Here is a 19,859-nt window from a genome sequence, read left to right on the forward strand (position 1 = left end):
CCCCCCCAACTACAAATATGCAAACCTATGTTTCTAGCCTAATTTTTTTTAGCAAGCCAAGTTTCTCAGGACACCAGATTATACAAATTAATCAAGTTCTTGCTATATTTTAATTAAGGTATTTTATCAGACATTTAAGAAATACAGTGAAATTAGCTACCTTTTTCCTGGGAAAGCTTCTCCTCCTGTCTCTGATGATGAGGTTTATATGGTGCTGCACCACGACTCAGTCCCTCAGCCACAAAGCCATCTAGGAAAGATAAGGAAGCATCTACCTACATTGAATCCAAAAAGGACAATGACATTAGACTCTTTTCACAATGGCAGATTATTAATTCCACTATAAGAATGTTCCAGTCAGTTTACAGCTCTCACACTTGAATCAGTTAGCCTTAGTATATTCTAGACTTAAGCCATTAGCCATAGGAGCATTCTACACGTAGAAGACAATATTTCTATGTAGTAACATCTATTTAAACAATAAATCTTAAACAATGGATAACTATGGAAACTCATTCGATATCACTGATTTGTCTGGAAAAGAAAACTTGACCAAAAAAAATCCTGCATCCCAATATGATCTATTCTGTGTTCACATCTATACACTAACTCAATTGTAAAGCCAATCACATTAGCTCCCTTTCTGAATAATGGAATCCCAGTGCGACCAATCATAAAAACATCATAGTAAGTAAACTGATAGATCTGGATCTTCCAACTCCTAACTTCCAAGATGCACATTATTCATGGGACCACAAAAATGTCAGCCTTGTCAGAACACAGGCTGAAGTTACCTTACCACCATATCATCACAGCTAGCATCAAGTGGAAGCAAGTTTTTCATCAAATCTTTGTCTTCACAGAGATGTTTTAATTCAAAGGCATGTTGCCTCATGCAAGTATCCAGAGAGGTGCTGAATTCCTGGATTAGTTTATCAACTGTTTTAGAGCCAGGGTTAAGGGATGCTATTTTGGTGATGGCAGCCATAATCCAGGCTTTAGTTTCAGAAGTAACAAAGGTCTTCTTCAGTAATTTGTGCAGTCTGGTCATAATGACTTCTGGATCACCCTCATCATTTATAAGACAGGAATACTCCCCCAAAACCTAGAAGTAACAGATATAGTGAACACTTGGTTACAAAAGCATGATTTACCAATCTGAAAATTAATATGCAACACCAACATAGTAAAATATACCTTATATTCAAAAAAAAATTATAGGCATGTAACTATTTATAAATTTGGAACTTTACAAGGTATTTTCACATTATATATCCACCTAAAAAAACCCAAAATATATGCAGTAAAATATATGCAGTGAAAAGGGACATGATGTCTGCTGGTTTGTAGGTACTTACATTAAGCATATGGGCAGATGAATGAACTGTATCAGGGTAAATGAAGATAAGGCAAAATGAATGAACACACAAGTGAAGCTGCCTTGGTTTATTTTCTACTTAGAATCATAGGATCAAAGGACTGGAAGGGACCTGCAAGATCAAGTCCAATCCTCTGCCATGGACAGGAAGTTATTGGGCTCAAACAAGCTCAGCAAGGTGCTTATCCAGCCTCATCTTGAACACCTCCAAGGATGGCAACTGCACCACCTCTGGCTGGGAATGTGTTCCAGATTCTGGTAACCCTAACAGAAAAGAGTTTTTCTTCTTATGTTCAGCCTAAATTTTCCCTCTATTAGCTTGTGTCCATTGGTCCCCATCCTCCCTTGAGATGCCTTCCTGAAGAGTTGCTCCCCTAGATCTTGATGTTCACCCCTTGTAGGCAGCTATCAAGTCACCTCTCAGTCTTCTCTTACTCAGACTGAACAGGCCCAATTCCTGGAGTCTCTCCTTGTAGGGCCTATCCTCCAGGCCCCTAATCATATGCATGGCCCTTCTTTGTACCCTCTCAAGCTTATCCTTCCTGAAGTGTGGTGCCTAGAACTGGACACAGTACTCCAGCTGTGGCCTCACCAATGCCAAACAGAGAGGGCACCTCCCTGGTATTGGCAATACATCACCTGATGCACACCAGAGTTTTAATTTGCCCTGCTGGCAACCTCAGCAAACTTAGCACAGGATAGAAGCAAAAGCACAATGCAGATACTGCGGAACTGCTGCCATGTGGTAAGTTTGCCTCCACACACCCTAAAATGAACAACTTCAGTATGTGCCGAAAAACTAACTCAATGCCCTGGAGATCTTCAAGAGGAGACTGGACGGTCACCTTACTGGGGGTTGTCTTTCCTGCCTGGTGCAGGGAGATGGACCCAATGATCTTCCAAGGTCCCTTCTGGCCTTACAGTCTATGAATAACAGAAGTCAGCAAAGTCAGAAACTATTCCCTCAAGCCAATGGAAACTCTGTATCTGCTAGCTGAGAAGATGAAACACTTCCAGTCCTTCCAAAAAAAGTAAAATCAGCACTTTTGTAAGTAAGTGGCTGATTGAAAACAGTTACCCAATAACTATGCAAGCACAATTAATCAGGTGCTTGTTTTCCATTTCAAGTAGAGCCTGGTTGTTTTCTTCCGTGTGAGAGAGAATACTAGGGCAGCAGCTTGGCAGGTCACCATAAGACTGAACATGCATTTTCACAACTACTTATGGTCTTACTATGGAGAAATTAGAAAGTGACAGGCACCAAAGCAGACAGCTGGCTGAACAGGTTTCAGTGTAATACATGCCTTTTGGAAGACAGACTCTAAAATGTTCAAAAAGTTCTCACTTAAAACAGGCTTCCACACATAGTAATTTTATACATATAAAAAAAAAATCATAGGTAGCTTACCCAACTCATAACCTGAAGAAATTTCTGAGGATAAATGGCATCTTCCTCCTCCAATAAACCAAGATATGATTGAACAGCATAAAGCCGTAGCTGCTCATCTTCCTTTTCATCATCAAACCCTGAAAACAAAATGACAACCATTATTTGAAATATATGCTGCATGTACAATGGAATTCAAAACCAACTTAGAAAAATCAAACTAAATAATTAATTAGGAACATAGAGTTGTTTCTTTACAGGGTCCAGGAAGTTCCTCACCTTCAGCCAGAAGCCTCAAAAAGTTGTTTGGAATATCAGGGTGCATCACATCTCCTCCTATCGAAAACACAGCATTCATAGTCTGGATGAACCACTCATTGGCAGGTGCATATGTGCCCAGAATGTTAAGGGAAGAAATGCTAAAGCATACTGGTTTTATTAATTTTTGTATTTAATTTATTTTTACTTACAATCTTAACAGAGAATTTTGAGACTATGCTATTTGTGCAAACAAATGCTTACCATGTAAAGGACTGCCAAGCTAAGGAAAGGTTTGGCGCACTTCTCCGAAAGGGTTTCAATATGGAGCTATGAAGAATCTTTGTGGCATGTGTTCTACAACCCTTGAATCTCTCACAGCTGTCCTTCCATATTCTAATGTAATCTACAAATTCCTTGGAATATTGTGGGGTTTCTTTTAAAACAAGTATACAATGGTCCAAAGCTGTCTATTTCACTGGGAAAGCCAAGATGCTGTTACAGGATATAGTACTGGATTGCCAGAGGGAAGTGAATTAATCTCTCACGACATCCCTTTCAGCCCTAAACTTCTGTGAATTTGTGTGAACTTAAACCACAATGGCACAGTTAATGCAGAAGTATCAACAGAGGGTGACAGCGTGGAATGCTTTAAATCCACAACAAAGATTATTCCACATTTAATTTCCAAGGGGAGTTAGAATACCAGTACACGTTTTACGTATAACACTGAGCGTGTGGGGTTTTGCCTACACGTATCTGATCTTCTTTTAAAACTGAAAAAGAACAAGTCTAAGTGACTTATTGCCTATAAACAAGTACTACTCTGCTATTCAGAATTAGAAGTATAGTAAAAGCTGTGTTAACCGGCATTTAAGTAACCAACACTCTACTAACCAGAATTTCCAGCCGGCCGGCCAGACACAGGGGTGGGGAAAGCTCGCATGCGGGGGCAGCTGCTGCCACCCACCACTTTGTGCTGCCACTACTCCACATGTGGCCACTACCACCCCTCCCACCTGTGCAACCACTACCACCCCCGCCCCAGTACAGCCAAAAACCCCTGCCTCAGGTAACCAGCATTTTTAGATTACTGGCACCCTCCACCCCTCACTCATGCCAGGTAACAGAGCTTTTACTGTAAATAGCTTTTCTTAGTGTTCAGGATGCTAACTTCTGGAAGTTTACTGAGGAATAACAGTCTCCCACACTTAACAGAAGCCTCAGCAATACCAAATAAAGTGTTAGCCAGAATTTATTTGTATTGCAAATAGATTTATTGTTGCACTGCAACATACCAGGAACTTTATTTCAGAGAGAAAGAGAGAGACAGGGAGGTTACTGTAGGTTGGAATTTTTGCAATATCTTACCCGGTGCCTTTCCCATGTACACCGTTAGGAAAATCATTTCTTAAAAGCAAGAGTGCTGGAGCCTGCACTTAATAGAGTACTGGAGTTTCCCTTTCCCATACTAAAGAGGACCTTTTTTTGGAGTTTTAAGCTCAGGTTTTAATATTAACTTAAAAGATTAACTGCAAAGAAAAAACATTCTTAATTTTTCGCTTACGGTTCAAATAATGTCAAGACCATTTCTGCAAGTGTTCACTTCTGCTCACCTTTTTCCCCCCATTTTAGTATGGCCTTGATGCCCTGTCTTGAAAGGCCACAAAATGTTCTTGGTTATTAATCTGAGTCAGTTACATGAGTCAGCTTCAGCAAAACAAAAGGATATTTCTCAGCTAATTCAGCGATTTTACTCACTAAGTTGATGATGGTATATTCTTCTTTGCTTTGTTTTAAATAGTCAAGCATCTTCTGAACTATGACGGTTACATTCTGCCCATTGGTAATTCTATAAAGAAGTTCCAATGTCTGAAGAAAAAAAAACATGACCCTAATCACACATCAAGAGAGAGTCATAGATGAAAAGTAAATAAAGTGCCAAACTGGATAAAAGGCAAATACTGGCATATCCTAAATACATGTTTTAACAAGGAAATAAGGATGAAAAATTAGAAGAGTTAAAAACGGGAGTTACATAGGTAACTGCATGCTCTGTGTACTTTTACCTTTAGCAGTTGCAACATCAATATAACTTTTATGCCACTGTGTTATAACACTAAGAATTCCTAACTTTAGCAGAGACATTAGGCCTATTTTGTGGAATTCAAAAATCAACTTACTTCCCTTTTAATAATGGGATCAGGATGGTCTAGACATTCAATTATTGTCATTTGGTGCTGAAGTGCCAGATTAGGATCCTGCTGGATAACATAGGTAAGAGCCTTTAATCCTAGAAAGTAAGTTAAGTTATTACAAAGGGATATGAACAAAAAGCACAGACACAATTAGATTCAATTCAAAACGTCTTGTTCAGGTGACCAGGTATCCTTACCTAAATATTTCAAGTTAATTTTTGGTGACAAAACAAACTTTCCAATGCATTTGGCAGCCTTCTCAAGCAGATCAGGTTTGGGGTAAATGCTATAAATTGTTTGGACACATTCAAACAAGATGGCTGGGGAAACAACAAAAAGCAAGTAAATGGCAGTAATTTATAAATGCATAACAAGCATTTTTACAAAACAAGCAGCATACAAGTAACAACGTTTCAAGGTCGAAAGCTTTCCCTAAGAGGGGCGCACTCAATGTGTTAAAGCAATCATACATGCAATCTCTATGTAGATTTCTGAGATCTTTAAATCACATTGAAGTTTTTCGAACAGGTGTTACTCTTTGTACATAAATAAATTTCCTTCCTGCAGGCAAGGAATATCTGTACTGCTTCTGCCATGAAGGCAATTGCACCAAATTAAATAGGTGAAAATTATGACTGAATGCAGGCTAGGCAGGGATATGCAGCCACAACTACAGAGTGGAGTTTCAGTTAGGGCTTGAAATATGTTCTGTGCTTCGCCACCCAAAAAATGGAAAATGACATCAGAACAAGATGAATTGTTGTTGTGTCTAAAAAAAAATTGCTGAAAATTTAGCAGACAGTTGTTGTCAATAATACTTAGAAGAACAGAGGGTGTCTGACAAGGAGCCAAGTACAGTTTATACAGTTGCATGGATAGATTAGTACAGAATGGCACAGGCAGCAGAGACTTGATTTCTTACTTAGGAACAGGCAGTTCTGTCAACAAACTAGCAAGTCTTTGAAGTCTATCAATGGATTATTAAGTCTTTAGACAGAGCAATGAAGTAAAAACTGATCTGGCCATTTATTTTTAGTGCATGTAAACGTGTAAATGGTCTGTGTTGAATAAAGGTCTCCCCGTCCAGCATTGTAGCAAACTTACAAGTACAGTGCATTCACTCTAACAAGGACTTGGAGCCTAATTATCTTCCTCCCACTGAAGTTAATAGTTCAGTTCCCACAGACTTGAATGAAAGCAGGACTGAAATCCTGGTTACCTTCTTTTAGAAATATTTTTATTATAAATTCTCAGTTTTTACACAACTTTCCAACCTCAAAGTCTGCTGTAAAACTAACCAACCAAGAGATTGGTTGGAGGCCAAGACTAGACCGTGGAGGTCTAACAAAAGCAAAAGGGTAATTTACTCATTTTCAGGAAGACTCAAAATCATCATATAGGCATCAACAGCAGTTAAGAAGTCATGATGAATTACTGAGGTTAGCCACTATTACAGTATGGACAAAGGGAGAAAAGATCAGACATAATTCAGGGATTTCAAACCATCTCAACAATTTGCATGTTTTTGCCAAATCTCATTTAGTCTAAAATGTATTGGATGGGTGATAGACAGACCTGAATCTATTGATTTTTAGCCACTGAAAAGCTACGCCTGAGAAAGGTATGTGCGCTAACTTGTCTGCAACAAGCCAAGAATGTCCAAAAAGTATGGATTTTAGCATGTAACAGAACTGGCAATTTTCCAAAAACATAACTGAACAGATTTACATTTTTGCATAGGGAGGCATCATCAATTCTTCAGCACTTTACAAAACAATTGACAAACATGAATGGAAGAATGCACATAAAACTGTTTCTCTGCATACATTTCATTGAGTGCTAATATGAACCTTTTCAGATACGGTCGTCCACTTTGATCCCCACAGTATTTAACACTCAACATTAGGAATCCAACTTCCTCTCACTGTACAAAGGATTTATGCACATTTATAGTCTTGGGAACTCCATTTAGAAATTCTACATATATTTTAAGACAACAAACCTATTTAGCCATTTTCAAAATCAACTCTTAAATTTACCTATTTAACTAATATGTGTATGCTAGTACTTTTAATAGTTTAGTTTCAAAACCATGAAACACTGTATCATTTACAATGAGAGATGCCATTCCATTTTTAATTCAGTGTTCTAAAACCTTAGATATTTATGCTTAAGAAAATAGTGAAAAACCCCAAAGACGCACGTTTTAAAATAATACTTTCAGTCTTGTTAAAGTATCTCGTTTGTTCTACTCTACTGTCAGATGTCTTCTGCCCTCCTCCACAAACTGGAAATGACATTATCATGGCTGTTTGCAAGAGTTATAAAGTCAACAGCAGTGCCATATGGCAACACGTCTTTCCACACATATTAATACCAATGAACTCTGGAAATATATTAACTGGTGCTACAGAGTAAGTCAAAGAATCACAAATGAATCTGGAAAAGCAGACGTCTCGCATCCTCCCTTTTTTTGCTATACGTCTCAACAACAGATTATGCAGACAATTTAAAAAAAAAGAAACTGAAGAAGTCCAGTATTGTTCTTCTTTCTGACAAAGGAAAGCATCACCATTTCTATTTTTAAATTAGGCACTATAATCACTGTACAGTAGGTTATCACACCAAGCATACAACCTTGCATATTTGAAGGCAAGATGAAGCCTACTATAACTTGGAGGACTTCCATGTTACACTCATCTATTTGAAAATTAGCCAAGTTTGAGCCCAATTTCAGATGTTCCCTATTAACATAAATGTTTACTTCAATACATTTCTGTATATATTTTGAAATGCTGTAATTCGAATGCTTTGCAGGTCACCAGTCACAACAGCCAAATTCAGTCGTTTATCAGATTATTTAACCACAGAACACTGCATTTGTTTGTGTCATAGTACTGTGTATATATCTTCTTATAATTTTAATTTTGCTCTTAGGTATAATATATTCACACTCACCATATGTAATATTATGATTTATTTCTGCTCTTCTCAAAGATTCATCCAGAACATCATACATCAATTCACTTGTCCTGTTGCAAAATATTTTTTTTCATTAAAAATATGTAATTTGATTTGAAGCACAGTACACTAATTGTATAAATACACCTGTGGGGCCTGATCTGGGAAGCAAAACCAAACACCACACATGCAAGTGCTCCATAGGACTCCAACAAGAATATTTACATGAAGAAATTCTCATTAGACCGAGGGCTCTATAACCTGGACTGAAATGGCATCTCAACATATATTTTCTCTTCCAATTTGAAAGTATCTACTATATTAAAATGGTAAAAACACTGCCTTGACTGCTCAAAACAAAAGTTTATTTTACTTACCAAATGGAAAAGAAAGCACAGACAAACTAAACTGTCACTATCTTTACTCTGAATTTTCCCAACCTAATGAACAGAAGTTCTGACTAAATGTTTCTCAATGCCCCCCTTCACAATCAGTTGCCTAGCTCACAGAGAAATAGGGAAACAAACTAAGCACAGCCACTTTTCAGTAAATCTGAAACCTGAGCTCAGCATTTGTTACAAAGAGAAAAAATGTTAAGCCTGTCATACTGCACCGTTTCTTTCACTTTTCTTCATGAAAGAAAGTAAAATTTGTCATGAGTCATCACATAATGATTCACAATGTATTCTTACCACTTTCAAAGACTTTGTTACATAAAAAAACCTGGTTACCTTGGATCATCTTTTCCTAGCAGCCCTAGTATTCTTAAGAGCTGAATCTGTAACCATGGTGCCGGTACACTGTGGTAATTGAAGTCTATGGGAAGCTTTCCTCCCACTACCTGCTTTAGAATGGTTACAAAGCTTTCTGTTAAGTCCTTATATCCAGATGAGTTTTCCTAAACAAGGAAAAAAAAAAAAACATGCAACTATTCTAAATTTAGCACCTCAAACACAATATAAAACACAGCCTAAGTGAATACAAATTTCCTAGCCAAATTACTCAATAACTTGGTCTATTACCTAACTCATCTCTTCTCCCTCTCATATTCTAATGTGAAGTTTTGTAAAGCCATGGCTGAAGGCACTGCTCTTGTGGGGGAAAATATGCATGAGAGACATACCTCAGTGTAACTGTTAATACATTAAAAATATAAACATTTGACTTAAGATCAAAAGCCAGGAATAGAAAGAGAACCAGTGTTAGGCAGTGCACCTAGCAGGACTGTCAGAAATTTAAAACAGAGCCAATTTTTGGAATTTACATAAATGATAAAATGTTTCATCAACTCTGCTCTTATTTTTCTGGAAGATTTTAAGTAAGATTTTTCTACTGATCAGTTTTACAGCTGACAACACATTTTTTTAAAACAGCTTACAAGTTATGTTGGACTTCTATTTTTAGTTTACCTTAATCATTTGAAGGTAAATGTGCAAAGAGGCAGCCATAACTCCAACATCTCTGTCACACAAGGCTTTCCGGAACTTGTCATGGATGTGCTGGACTTGGTTGGGAGCAATGAGATAGAACTTATACAGAGCTTGCACAGCTTTCCTTCGGATAATTTCCCTATGAAGAAAAAACAGATGTTATTTTTAGATCAACCAACTCAAACTTTTATTTAACCTTTAATTTTTGTCTCTATATTTAAGTATTTTAGGTACTTGACTCCTATGAAAAACACCAATATTGTACCATTTTCCATTTCTGCAGCTAATAAAATAAAATCGCTCTCATAACATATTTCAGGTAGACAAATTTTACAGCTAAGGAACAGAAAGAGAGATTAAGTGACTTGGCCAAGCCCACATGATCAATGTGTGGCAGAGTTTAGCAGTTAGTCTGATAGTTCAGCATATCCACTATGCTGGCATTCTATTTTCACATATATGGAATGTTATAAACTAGTTGGTTTGATAATCAAAGTGCCTACATTAGCTGCTCAGCATCTTCAAATGGGACATGCATTCTCAGCTTATCTAAAATCAGGCACTGATGCAATGAATACCAAGGGTCCAATTTGTTACTCCATTTTACAGCAAGCACTTTTCAGTCCCATACATTTCCTAGCAGTATCTCCACACATACAAATTACATGATATTTAATCATCAACAACAGTTATGCAAAATTGTAGACTTATCATCATGCACCCAACAGTGTGTAAACTAAAGAGAGAAAAGACGTACAATAGCAAAATTAGGAAAGGCACAGAAACTTGTGATTAGCTGCTGGAGAAGCAGTCATTCACAAGAGAAAGCCTCTGGTGAGATCACAGCACAGTGTGAAATCCTACAAGCAACTACCTACTTGGAATGCTGAAGCTTATCTTCTATGAGGGGAAGAACAGCTGGAATCATTTCCCGTGGAAAGATCTGGCTGACAACTGTTAGCGCCATGCATACCTCAACCAAGTTAGTGCTCTGCAAGTCCTGTCACAGAAAGCAAAACAACAAAACACTGATTTCTGAAGTTAAATAATGGGAAATTTACACTTCACACTAAGATTGAAGGAGAAAAAGTTCCCATAGTTATGCTAAACTCTGCAGCAACCATCCCTGAGGTCTTGTCAAGGGTTTTTTCATTTTTTCTATCAATCTTCATTTATTTAGGAATAATTATGTAAAACAAGTAGTGTCAGGGAGTTCAAGCAGCTCCAGAACAATGGTGGCAATGGGCATGTATAGATCTTTCACTTTCAATCTGACTGGCCACAGGCACTGAAAATTAGTTACTGGTTCTCTTCATTGGACTACTACATCACCGACCAAACAGGCCAAGTAAGACTTGGGTCAGTGAAGCAAAGAAGTATTTTAATAAACCAGGAGTTTTGGAAATACATCTTAGAATCAAAACACTTAAATATAAACCTGCACCAGTTCTTTAAGAGAAACCAGAATATTCTGTTCTGGGTTTTTGGTTGTAGCCATGTTGGTCTAAGGACATAGGCAGGCTAGATTCTGTGAGCAGATGTAGTATCTTTTATTAGACCAACTGAGTAGTTGGAAAAAAGTTCTTAGCAAGCTTTCAGGCACAGTCACCCTTCTCCAGGCATAGGAAGTCTCTGCTGTTCTGAGACTCCAAGGAATGAGAGAAGCTAAAAGTGTGACAGGACCTCAGTGAAAATGTAAATAAGTAGAAATTAGGAAAACAAAAGGTAAAGCAGGGAAGGATGGGGTGAGGAGAGGCAGGGGAAAAAAAGCCAAAGGTGAGTAAGGGAGGCTCTATAGTACTGGTAATTCAAGGTAGAAAAGAGGCTGCCTGTGAAAAAGGAAATGGCTGGAATTAGGAAGAGGAAGGGCAGAAAAGGAGGGTGGGGGGCAGGGAAAGAAAAGTGTAAGAGGTCAGGTCTGGCAGGTATTTGGTGAATCAAATGGAAGGCAGGTTGTGATGTGTCATAAATCCAATGTCTCTATTGATTCCATGATTTTTTGTATCCAGTAAATTTATGAACTGAAGTGAAGTTCATAGGCTCGTCTACTAAAGGTGTTTTGTAAGTTCCCTTTGAGGATCAGAACTGAGAGATGGGAGAGGGAGTGATTGTCTTGTGAGAAAGCTGCCCCCACAGGTAACTGGGTATTCTTGTCTTTGACAGATTTTTGGTGTGTGTTCATTCTCGTGCACAATTGTTGTTTGGTTTCTCCTAGATATTTTCCATCAAGGCATTTGATGCACTGGATGAGATGTAGAACATTTCTGGAGGTGCAGGTGTAAGATGCAGGAATGGTGATGGATCTGTTGTGGGGTATAGTTGTTGTGGGGGTGGTGATGTGTTGGCAGGTTTTGCATTTCTTGTCCTGGCACAGTCTGGATCCACTGGGTGTGGTTTGGGTCATAGGGAGTTTGCTTCTGATCAGGTTAGCATGGTTCAGTGCTTGTTTAAAGACTAAGGTGGGTGGTTCTGGAAAGATCTCTCTAAGAATTGGGTCGTCTTCTAGTATGGACTGCAATTGTTTAAGGATTTTCCGTGTAGGTTCCAGGGAAGGGTGATATGTTATAACTAGTGGTGCAAGATTTGTGGGGATTTTCTTTTTGTACTGCAGCAAATTTTCACATGGTATACGGGTGGCTCTTTCAAAAGTGCAATCTCTCTCTCTGAAGGAATGTCCTTGTTGGCTGAAGGCCCTTTTGAGATTTGTGAGGTGGAGATCACAGGTATTCTCCTTGGTGCAAATTCAGTGGTATTGGAGAGCTTGCCTGTAAATTACAGCATTCTTGGTGTGCTTAGGGTGGTTGCTGGTTCTGTGCAGATATGTATGTTGGCCCATGGATTTCTTATATATGGTGGTTTGAATTTAACCCTCTTGAATATTGATCATGGTGTCCAAAAAGGAAATGCTGTTGTTAGAGTATTCAAGCAATGGTCTGATAGAAGGGTGATGACTGTTGAATTTTTGATGGAAATCAGAGACTGCAGGGTTTCGGTCCAAATGATGAAGATGTCATCTGTGTATCTCATGTATAGTAAAGGTTTGATGGCGCAATTCTTGAGGAATTATTCTAGATGGGCCATAAAAAGACTGACATATTGTGGGGCCATTTCGGTGCCCACAGCTGTGCCCATGGTCTGGAGGAAGTGTTGGTTGTTGAAACTGAAGTTGTTGCGTGTGTGGATAAAGTATGTGTGTTTAGTGATATCCTGAGATCTGTACTCAAGAGTTATAATCTTGTTCTTGTAGGTATGTGAGGCAGGCTTGGATGCCATCCTGGTGTGGGATGTTGGTGTATAAGCTAGTGACAGCCATGGTGGCTAGGAGGGTATTGCTGGGAAAGTAGTCTATGTTTTTGAGTTTTCGCAGGAAGTCTACTGAGTCTTGGATGAAACTTGGTCTCTGGGTGATGAGCGGTTTTAAGATGGATTCGACGAAACCTGGTATTTCTTCAATTAGGTTTACATGTTTTGAAATGGTAGCTCTGTCAGGGGTTCCTTGTTTGTGGATTTTAGGGAGTAGGTAAAAAGTCCCTGGATTAGGTAGTGGAGAGATTAGGGGGGTCTGAAGCTTTTCACGTAGTTCTGACAGAAATGATGTGATGGTTTTGAGGAGAAAAGGGGAGCTGGATTTTCCTCTAGTTTTTTTATAGTACGTAGTGTCAGAGAGTTGTCCGCTGGCTTCTTTTATCTAGTCTTCATGGTTAAGAATAACTATAGCTCCTCCTTTATCTGCTGGTTTTATTACTGTTTGGTGGTTGGATCTTAGACATTCTATGGCCCCTCTTTCTGGGAGGGAGAGGTTCTTATAGTGGTGTTCGTTGCTAAGTATTTTGTTGCTCATTCTTTCCCTGAAGCAGTCAATGTAGCGATTGAGGTTTAAATTTTGTCCACTGTTAGATGTCCTATCTGAGGAATTTGGGGATTTTTTGGCATAGATTTTTTTAATCAATGTTGTCACCAGATGAATTAGTGTTGAAAGTGGATTCCTTTTGGTTGTGGCAATATTCCTTTAGATGGACGCGCTGAAAAAAATCTTCTAGCTCTCCACATTGTAGTATCTTCTCTGGTTGTTTTTCTGGACAGAAATTAAGGCCTTTGGAGAGGCCAGATTTTTCAGCTTTGGTAAGTGTGTGCGTATCCTCTCCAAAGGCCTTAATTTAAGGAGAAACCAAACAATAATTGTGCACGAGAATGAACATACACCAAAAATCTGTCAAAGACAAGAATACCCAGTTACCTGTGGGGGCAGCTCTCTCACAAGGCAATCACTCCCTCTCCCATCTCTCAGTTCTGATCCTCAAAGGGAACTTACAAAACACCTTTAGCAGATGAGCCTATGAACTTCACTTCATAAATTTACTGGATACAAAAAATCATGGAATCAACAGAGACATTGGATTTATGACACATCACAACCTGCCTTCCATTTGATTCACCAAATACCTGCCAGACCTGACCTCTTACACTTTTCTTTCCCTGCCCCCCACCCTCCTTTTCTGCCCTTCCTCTTCCTAATTCCAGCCATTTCCTTTTTCACAGGCAGCCTCTTTTCTACCTTGAATTACCAGTACTATAGAGCCTCCCTTACTCACCTTTGGCTTTTTTTTCCCCTGCCTCCCCTCACCCCACCCTTCCCTGCTTTACCTTTTGTTTTCCTAATTTCTACCTATTTACATTCTCACTGAGGTCCTGTCACACTTTTAGCTTCTCTCATTCCTTGGAGTCTCAGAACAGCATAGATTTCCTATGCCTGAAGAAGGGTGACTGTGCCCAAAAGTTTACTAAGAACTTTTTTCCAACTAGTCAGTTGGTCTAATAAAAGATACCACATCTACTCAAAGAACCTTGCCTGCCAATATTCTGTTCTGGCATTTTGCTCATGCTTTGCATGCTGCATTAGCGACAAAAATAGGTCTCCTGACAGCCCTCTCCTAGAATGGCACTGACATTTTAAAGGCTGCATCCAGATGTTCAATTCTATCAGAAAAATATTGTTCCAGTAGAAAAAAGAGCCTGCAAGCTGGACTTTACAGGCTGTCCAGCAAGGGAGCACCAGAGTGCTGCTCCCTTGGCTACCCCTACCCTTCTGGGAGCCCATTAATTAACAGTCTGTCCTCTCCCCTGCCTGGGAAGCGGGTAGGCTGCCAAGTAGCAGCTGGCAGCTGCTAAAAAGAAGCAGTTGCCACAGCCAGCCACAGAGGGTTCCATGTCCTGGTTTACCCACAGGAGAACAGCCCCACTCCTTGCACTCCTTTGACCCAAAGGAGTGCAAGGAGGAGGGGCCTTGCTGCAGGGGCACAGAGCCTGTCTCACCCTGCGCTGCCCCAGAGCAGTGCAGGCAGCAAGTTAAAAGCCAGAGGGGCAAGAGACAACCATGCAGAGACTTTCCCCAGCAAGCTGCTGAATACCCCTTGCTGCCCCATCAAGCAGGCAGGGCAGCAATTTAAAAGCCAGAGCTCGACCCAGCTGCTGCTGGCTTTTATATCACTGCCCCACCACTCAGCTGGGCAAGGAGGCAGCAAAGGGAAGCCAATGGGAGCAGGAAAAGCCGCCTGTCTCATACTGAAACTGGGGACTTCCCAGGTTGGGAAAAGGGTAATACTGGCTGCTGCTCCCCATACCTCTTCATCTACAGCAGAGAGAAGGGGGCAGAGCAGCTACCCCCATACCTTCTCAAGACCAAGGTGACCCCAGCAGCTGCATTTGCTTCAGGAAAAAAGCCTGAACATCTGTACATTTCTGACATCTACCAGTAAAAAAAAAAAAAATTCTTCCTGACTGATACTGAACATCTGTACCTAGCCAAAATAACTAAAAGGTGTCACTGTATAGTGACCATAACCTGGGAGCATAACCTAATTTTTGTGATGAAAAAAGGTTGACTAATGCACAATATTTTGAGTCCTCAACAACTGAGTTAAGAACCTGATGCATCTCCCACTGGAGTCAAAGTTTTTGTAGCGCCTTCAACAGGAGCTAGATAGCACCCAAAATGAGGAATTGAAAAGCTTTTCAGCACTAAAACAATGAATTAAAGAAACAATTACCCACTGCAAGGCACGATAACTATGCAGTTCTTACAGAAGAATGAAAGAATACAGGAGCAAGTAAACTCAAATATAGAACCGTCAACAGCGTATATAAAAATACCTGTTTCAGCAAAATAAAAATTTGACATATTTTGCTATCTCCATTTTTTATTACTTTTTTATAGTCATTTTCCTTATTCCATTGCTAACTGATAAAGGAACACATGAGACTTGCCAGCTTTAGTGTAATATAAACCTCCAACCACTTCCAAAACCTACCTTCACAACTGTGTTAACAAGCAGAAGCAACAATTCATGATTTTCATGGAGAAACAAAGAAACAGCCAAGTAACCTACAACAGAAAACAGTCATCAACACTCCCATGTAATAAATAATTTAAAAAAACCTGTTACTAGAAAACACCACAGGAATCAACTCATCATGGGCAAAAATATAGTTACATTAACTTCTCCTTACATCTCAATGGTAAAAATAGCTGTTTTTGCAACCTGGTTGCTTCGAGATATTCAGGTTGTTATTCTATGTTCAATAAAAGACAGAAGTGAAACCAGCTAGCTATGTCCACAGTTAAGAGGAATCTATAAACTTAGACTTAAAACTCATGGCAACTTGGGCAGCAGTGACCAGAAGATGATTGAACTTAGGATCCCAAGGAAAGGAAGAAGATCAGCCGAGTAAGGGCTTCAGAAAAGCACACTTCAACTCACTCAAGGAACTGATGGACAGGAGCCCATGGGAGGCCAGTCTGAGTCCAGAGACCTGGTTGTATTTTAAAGAAACCTTCCTGAGGGTGCAGGAATTAATCATCCCAATGCACATGGAAACTAGCAAGCATAGCAGAAAACTAACTTGGCTTAGCAGAGAACTTTTCAGTTAGCTACAACACACAATGGAAGCTTACAACAGTGGAAACTTGGACAAACAACTAGGAAGGAGCACAACAGTATTGCTCAGGCATCCCGGGATAAATCAGGAAGGCCAAAGTGTAATTGGAGTTGCTGCTAGCAAGGGATGTGAAGGGTAACAAGAAGGATTTCTACAAGTATATCAGCAATAAGAGGAAGATCAGGGAAAATGTGGGTTCCTCACTGAATGTGGGAGGCAACCTAGTGACAGATGAGGAAGAAAGGCTAAAGTACTCAATGCCTTGTTCACCTCAGTCTTCACAGGCAAGGTCAGCTCCCAGACGACTGCACCAGGCAGAACAGTTTGGGGAGAAGGTGAGCAACCAACAGTGGAGAAAGAACAGGTTAAGGACTACTTAGAAAAGCTGGACGTGTACAAGACCATGGGGCTAGACAGGATGCATCCAAGGGTGCTGAGGGAGTTGGCTGATGTGACTGCAGAGCTGCTGGCCATCATCTTTGAAAACTTATAATGATCAGAGGAGGTCCCAGAGGGCAAATATAGTGCCCATCTTTAACAAAAGGGAGGATCCAGGGAACTACAGACCAGTCAGCCTCACCTCAGTCCCTAAAAAAATCATGGAGCAGGTCCTCAAGGAGTCCATTTCTAATCAACTGGAGGAGAAGAAGATTGTTAGGAACAGGCAGCATGAATTCAACAAGTCACGTCTGGCCAACCTGATTGCCTTCTATGATGCAATAACTGGCACTGTAGATGCAGGGACAGCAGTGGATGTGATATACAAGTGCAAGGCTTGTAATATGGTCTCCTACAATACCCTTGCAAGAAGTTGAGGTACAGGTTGGATGAGAAGACTACAAGGTGGACAGAAAACTGGCTAGATCATTAGCCTCAAAGGGTAGTAAACAATGCCTTGATATCTAATTGGTAGCCGGTACCAAGCAGTTACCCCATGGGTCAGTCCTGGGCAGAGATGCGGGGCAGAAAATTTTCCAGTGCTTTATTTTTCCATGGGAAATTTTCCATTTTTTTTAATTTGTTTCAGAAAATTCATTAGTAACAATTAATGGATGCCAATACAATATTAGGCAAGCTTGGCAGTTTCAAAGTTGTAATTAATGTTTTTCAGCTGATTATCCCAAGGAAGTGTGAGAGTGTTTTACTGATTTGTAAACAAGAGGGTAAATCCAATGACATACTAATCCAGACCAAAAATCAAGTTATGAATTCATCTAATTGGCTGTGTGGGTCAAATCAAAACCAAAGCACAGCATATCATGCACAGTTCTTTGGGTGTGCTAAAATTAGTGTGTCAACAGTTTTCAGTGCCTTTGTTTTTTTCCTTAAATTTAAACAAACAATATAAGGGAAGTACATGCTATTATGTACTGTCTTTACATTTTTACAAGTAGTCCAATAAAAATAATTTATTTCCCCATAAACCTTGGAATTTGTTTGAATATACCATTTAACCCACATAAAGTGTGCTGTATTTATTTTTTTTCCTAATCAAATATTTCAGTTCAAATACTTGTGGCTATTGGGACATAAAATTAACATGGGGTACTTTTTTAGTTTTGTTTACTAAATGTAAGTCAAGTAAACATGCTAAATCAGATCGTGTTCTATTTAGGGCACTGGAAAATTTTCAAATGGAAAATTTTCCAGAAAACCCACATCTCTGGTCCTGGGGCTGATTTTGTTCAAGATCTTCATCAACAACCTGGAAAATGGGATGAAGAGCACCCTCAGCAAGTCTGCAGACAACACCAAGCTGGGGGGAGTAGTAGATACACTGGAGGGCAGGGCTAGAATTCAGAGTGACCTAGACAAATTGGAGGATTGAACAATAGAAATCGCACGAGGTTCAATGAGGTCAAGTATAAAGTCCTGCACTTAGGATGGAACAATCCCACGTTTCAGGCTGGGAACCAACTGGCTAAGCAGCAGCTCTGCAGAAAAGGACCTGAGGGTTACAGCGGACCGTAAGCTGAATATGAGCCAACAGCGTGCCTTTGTTGTGAAGAAGCCTAACAGTATATTGGGCTGCATTAGTAGGAGTGTTGCCAGAAGAGCAAGCGAAGTGACTCTTCCCCTCTATTTTACACTGGTGACGCCACACCTGGCATAGTGTGCAAATCTGGACACAGTCCACATCCATGTCCACATCTGGAGTACAGTTTTCATCCCCCCACTACAGAAAGGATGTAGTCAAATTGGAGAGTCCAGCAGAGGGCAATGGAAGTGGTTAGGAGGCTGGGGCACATGTCTTCTGAGGAGAGGCTGAGGGAGCTGGGCTTATTTAGTCTGGAGAAGAGAAGACAAAGGGGATTTAATAACAGCCTTCAACTACCTGAAGGGTGGTTCCAAAGAGAATGGAGATAAACTGTTCTCAGCAGTGGCAGATAACAGAACAAGCAGCAATGGTCTCAAGTTGCAGCAAGGGAAATTTAAGTTAGGTATTAGGAAATTTAAGTTAGGTATTAGGTATTACTAGTCTCCTTTCTTACTAGGAGACTAGTAAAGCACTGGAACAGGCCACCCAGAGAGGTTGTAGAATCTACATCCTTGGAGGTTTTTAAACAAAGCCTTGGCTGGGATGATCTAGTTAGGGATGGTCCTGGTTTGGGCAGGGAGTTGGACTAGATGACCTCCTGAGGTCCATACCAGCCCTAATTTTCTATGATTCTAGATCTAAGTACTTTGATGGCTTCACATAAGAGACCATTTCCTGGAAAGTGAATGCTTCTCTAAGTACTAATGAAAATATACTCTTCCTAGGCCAGACAACTGACTGTAAAAAGGCAGAGTTCCATCATTTATGGAAAGAGACAAACATAGCAAAAGTGAATTACTGTGTTCTAACTTATTTACTAAATTAAATCATTCAACAATTTTAGTGTTACTCACATATTTATATTTATTTTAGATGGCAATTACAAATTGTATAAAGTTATAGTTGTCCTAGCTAGCACAACTCAATAAAATGAATGAATCCAAAATGGTAGTCAAATCAGACTACCCCAGTCGTATGACATACAATTAAAAAGGGCAAATAAATCCTCTGTAACACCTCAAACTTCCATTTCTCTCTCTGCCATAACCCTTCTCAAATACAGTAAAATCTGCACTATCCGGCATTTAACTGACTGGAAATTCCATTCACCAGAATTTCTGGCTGGCTGGCCATACATGGAGTGGGGGGGGCGATGGAAAGCACGCATGTGGCAGCGGTAGCTGCCGCCACCAGCCACCACCCTCTGCTGCCGCCACCCTCTCCCCCCACCCATGTGCAGCTGCTGCCCCCACCCACCCCCCCTGCATTACCT

At 39.9% G+C, this 19,859-nt stretch overlaps 1 protein-coding gene across 2 annotated transcripts in view; it reads right to left on the reverse strand.

Moving 5' to 3' along the window:
• Positions 1-19,859, reverse strand: part of AP4E1 (adaptor related protein complex 4 epsilon 1 subunit) — a 32,936-nt gene that overhangs the window by 7,920 nt on the left and 5,157 nt on the right. Inside the window, exons 3-14 of one of the 2 annotated variants that reach the window (XM_019504206.1) lie at positions 15,921-15,994; positions 10,491-10,612; positions 9,592-9,751; positions 8,914-9,080; positions 8,180-8,253; positions 5,419-5,541; positions 5,207-5,316; positions 4,756-4,895; positions 3,045-3,157; positions 2,787-2,905; positions 800-1,105; positions 161-275 (exon numbers count right to left, since the gene is read on the reverse strand). In XM_019504206.1, coding sequence (XP_019359751.1) covers positions 161-275; positions 800-1,105; positions 2,787-2,905; positions 3,045-3,157; positions 4,756-4,895; positions 5,207-5,316; positions 5,419-5,541; positions 8,180-8,253; positions 8,914-9,080; positions 9,592-9,751; positions 10,491-10,612; positions 15,921-15,994 — 1,623 coding nt within the window. Of the gene's footprint in view, positions 1-160; positions 276-799; positions 1,106-2,786; positions 2,906-3,044; positions 3,158-4,755; positions 4,896-5,206; positions 5,317-5,418; positions 5,542-8,179; positions 8,254-8,913; positions 9,081-9,591; positions 9,752-10,490; positions 10,613-15,920; positions 15,995-19,859 lie in introns of those variants that run through there. The other variant, XM_019504207.1, reaches the window with a different exon arrangement.

Source organism: Gavialis gangeticus, unplaced genomic scaffold (genome assembly GCF_001723915.1).
Source record: "Gavialis gangeticus isolate Ggan-Ray unplaced genomic scaffold, GavGan_comp1, whole genome shotgun sequence".
In the NCBI taxonomy this organism is placed as follows: Eukaryota; Metazoa; Chordata; order Crocodylia; family Gavialidae; genus Gavialis; species Gavialis gangeticus.